Genomic DNA, 3,045 nt, shown 5'->3' with positions numbered 1-3,045 from the left:
CCCCCTATATCCCCTCTATATGGCTGCATGCTCCCGTATCCCTTCTCTACCTCTGTATACCCCCTATATCCCCTGTACACCTTCTACATTCCTTCTATACTCCTTTATACCTCTTATTTTTGCTCTACAACCCTCTATATTCCCTCTGTACCTCTCTACACCTCCCTATATCCCCTCTATACCTCTACACCCCCTATATCCCCTCTATACCACTTCATACCTCCTATATTCCCTCTAACCAACCTATATCTTCTCTATACAACTGCATATGCCCTATAGCCTCTCTAACCCCCCTATATTCCTTCTATACACCTGCATACCCCCTATATCCCCCCTACACTCCCCATAACCCTGCCTACCCCCTATATCCCCTCTACACCTCCCCACACCCCCTATGTCCCCTCTACACCCCCTCTGTCCCCCCCTACACCTGCCCTATATCCTTCTATACCCCCCCTAGGTACATCCGTCCCTCCATGCTGCAGCATCTCCTCCGCCGCCTGGTCTTTGATGTCCCCATCCTCAACGAGTTCGCCAAGATGCCCCTCAAGGTGAGCTGTGGGGAGAGGGATGACGCTGGGGGGGTCCCGATGATGAGGATCCTCCCCCCCGCTTCACACTCTCCTCCACCGTGCCCCCCCAGCTGCTGACGAACCACTATGAGCGGTGCTGGAAGTACTACTGCCTGCCCAGCGGCTGGCCCAACCAGGGGGTCAGCTCAGAGGAGGAGCTGCACCTCACCCGCAAGCTCTTCTGGGGCATCTTCGAGTCCCTGGCACACAAGGTCTGGGGGGTGGACGATGGCAGGGGATGGGGAGGAGGGAGGGAATGCGGGAGTGGGGATATCAGGGGCTGGTGGGGATGGGGACATGGGGATGAGGATGATGGGAACATGTGGATGGTGGGGATGGGGACATGGAGATGGGGATGATGGGGACCTGGAGATGGGGATGATGGGGACACACAGATGGGGATGATGGGGACATGGGTATGGGCATGATGGGGACACGGGGATGACTGGGATGGGGACATGGGGATGGGGATGATGGGGACATGGGGATGATGGGGATGAAGACATGGGAATGGGGATGATGGAGACATGGGGATGGGGATAATGGGGACACACGGATGGGGATGATGGGGACATGGGGACAGGGACATGGGGATGACTGGGATGGGGACATGGGGATGGGCATGATGGGGACACGGCAATGATGGGACACAGGGATGGGGATGATGACAATGCAAGGATGGGGACAGGGTGGTGGGGATGATGGGGACACAGGGGGCTGAGTAGGATGGGGAAATGGGGATGGGGACATGGGGATGATGCGGGTGCGGGGATGGGTACATCACAGCGAGGACATGGGGATGATGAGAATGCAGGGACAGGGACTTGGGGGGATGAGTGCCATGGGGACACGGGGATGGGGACACGAGGGGGCTGAGCGGGATGGGGACACCCCTTGTGCCCCCCGCCCAGCGGTTCGATGCGGAGCTGTACAAGCTGGCCATGCCGTGCCTCTGCGCCATCGCTGGTGCCCTCCCCCCCGACTATGTGGACGCCAGCTACTCCTCCAAGACTGAGAAGAAGGCTTCTGTCGATGCTGAGGGCAACTTTGACCCCAAGCCTGTTGAGACCCTCAAGTAGGGTCCATACCAAGCCCCCCCCCGGCCCTGTCCTGGTTCGGTCCCACCCTGACCTCCTCACGTCGTCCCCCTGCAGTGTCATCATCCCAGAGAAGCTGGATGGCTTCATCAACAAGTATGCGGAGTACACCCATGAGAAGTGGGCTTTCGACAAGGTGGGGACCCCCCAGCCCCCCTGCCAGCATCTGCCAGACACCCCCAGAACCTCCCTGGTGTCTCTGCATCCCCCCAGACCCCTGTGGTCCCCCCAGGACCCCTCCACCTGCATGATCCCCCCAAGGACCCCCCTTTGGCCCTCATGGTCCCCCCCTATACCTGCGTGACACCACTGCGCTCCTGGGACCCCCACCCCAAGTTCTTCCTGCTCCTCTGAGCATCCTGGACCCCCCCACCCTTGCATGTCAGCCCCCTCCGCTGTCCCAGAGCCGCCCATGATGTTCCCATCACTCGGCAGATCCAGAACAACTGGTCTTTTGGGGAGACGGTGGATGAAGAAGCCAAGACCCACCCCATGCTGCGACCCTACAAGACCTTCTCTGAGAAGGTAATGTGTGTGTCCCTTGCTGGGACCAGGCTGGGACCCCCCCCAACCCCAGCTGGACACCCCCAACCTTGCCCAGATCTACCAACCCCATCCATCTCCCTCAACCTCATTGAGATCCCCCAACACCATCTGTCTCCCTCAGCTTCATTGAGATGCTCCCAAACCCATCCATATCCATCCCCTTCAACCTCATTGAGATCCCCCATCCCAGTCTGTCCAGCCCCCAGCCCAGTCCTGACCCTCTAACCTCAACTGGACCACCCCAACCCCATGCAGACCCCTCAGCTCTCTCTGAACGTCCCCCAAACCCCATTTGACTTCCTGGCTCTGTCCAGACCCCCCAGCCCCATCTAGACCCTCCTTGGCCTCCCAGCTGGGGGGCGCCCAAGGGCACACCGTGATCCCCACATCTGCCCCCCCAGGACAAGGAGATCTACCGGTGGCCCATCAAGGAGTCCCTGAAGGCTATGCTGGCCTGGGAGTGGATGGTGGAGAAGGCCCGTGAGGGCGAGGAGGACAAGGTGGAGAAGAAGAAGACCCGCAAGATCTCCCAGTCTGCCCAGGTGGGGTCTGGATGCCTGGGTCCGTCCCCCCCCACCGAGAACCCCTGGCGCTCAATGAAGTCCATGGGATGGGGAAGGAGCACCTCAGTCACCTGGGGATCAATGGGGTCCATGGGGTGGTGAAAGGGCACCCCAGATACATGGGGGGGGACAATGAGGTCCATAGGGTTGCCCCCACCCCATGGTGCCCACGTCCTCCCCCAGGCCACCTACGACCCCAGCCACGGCTACAGCCCCCAGCCCGTGGACCTGTCGGGGGTGACGTTGTCCCGGGAGCTGCAGGTGAGT

The 3,045-nt window shown here is 60.3% G+C and overlaps 1 protein-coding gene across 1 annotated transcript in view; it reads left to right on the top strand.

Moving 5' to 3' along the window:
* LOC104835046 (ryanodine receptor 1-like) overlaps window positions 1-3,045 on the top strand; it is a gene marked incomplete at both ends in the record, with an annotated part of 50,831 nt that overhangs the window by 28,688 nt on the left and 19,098 nt on the right. The window contains 7 exon segments of the mRNA XM_010572825.1: window positions 461-551; window positions 644-784; window positions 1,484-1,647; window positions 1,727-1,805; window positions 2,105-2,194; window positions 2,617-2,757; window positions 2,962-3,039. Of these exon segments, the coding sequence (XP_010571127.1) occupies window positions 461-551; window positions 644-784; window positions 1,484-1,647; window positions 1,727-1,805; window positions 2,105-2,194; window positions 2,617-2,757; window positions 2,962-3,039 (784 nt within the window).

Source organism: Haliaeetus leucocephalus, unplaced genomic scaffold, assembly GCF_000737465.1.
Source record: "Haliaeetus leucocephalus isolate CR32 unplaced genomic scaffold, Haliaeetus_leucocephalus-4.0 Scaffold355, whole genome shotgun sequence".
Classification (NCBI taxonomy): domain Eukaryota; kingdom Metazoa; phylum Chordata; class Aves; order Accipitriformes; family Accipitridae; genus Haliaeetus; species Haliaeetus leucocephalus.
Note: the sequence above shows the minus strand (reverse complement) of the source record. Positions and strands in the feature narration are given on the sequence as shown.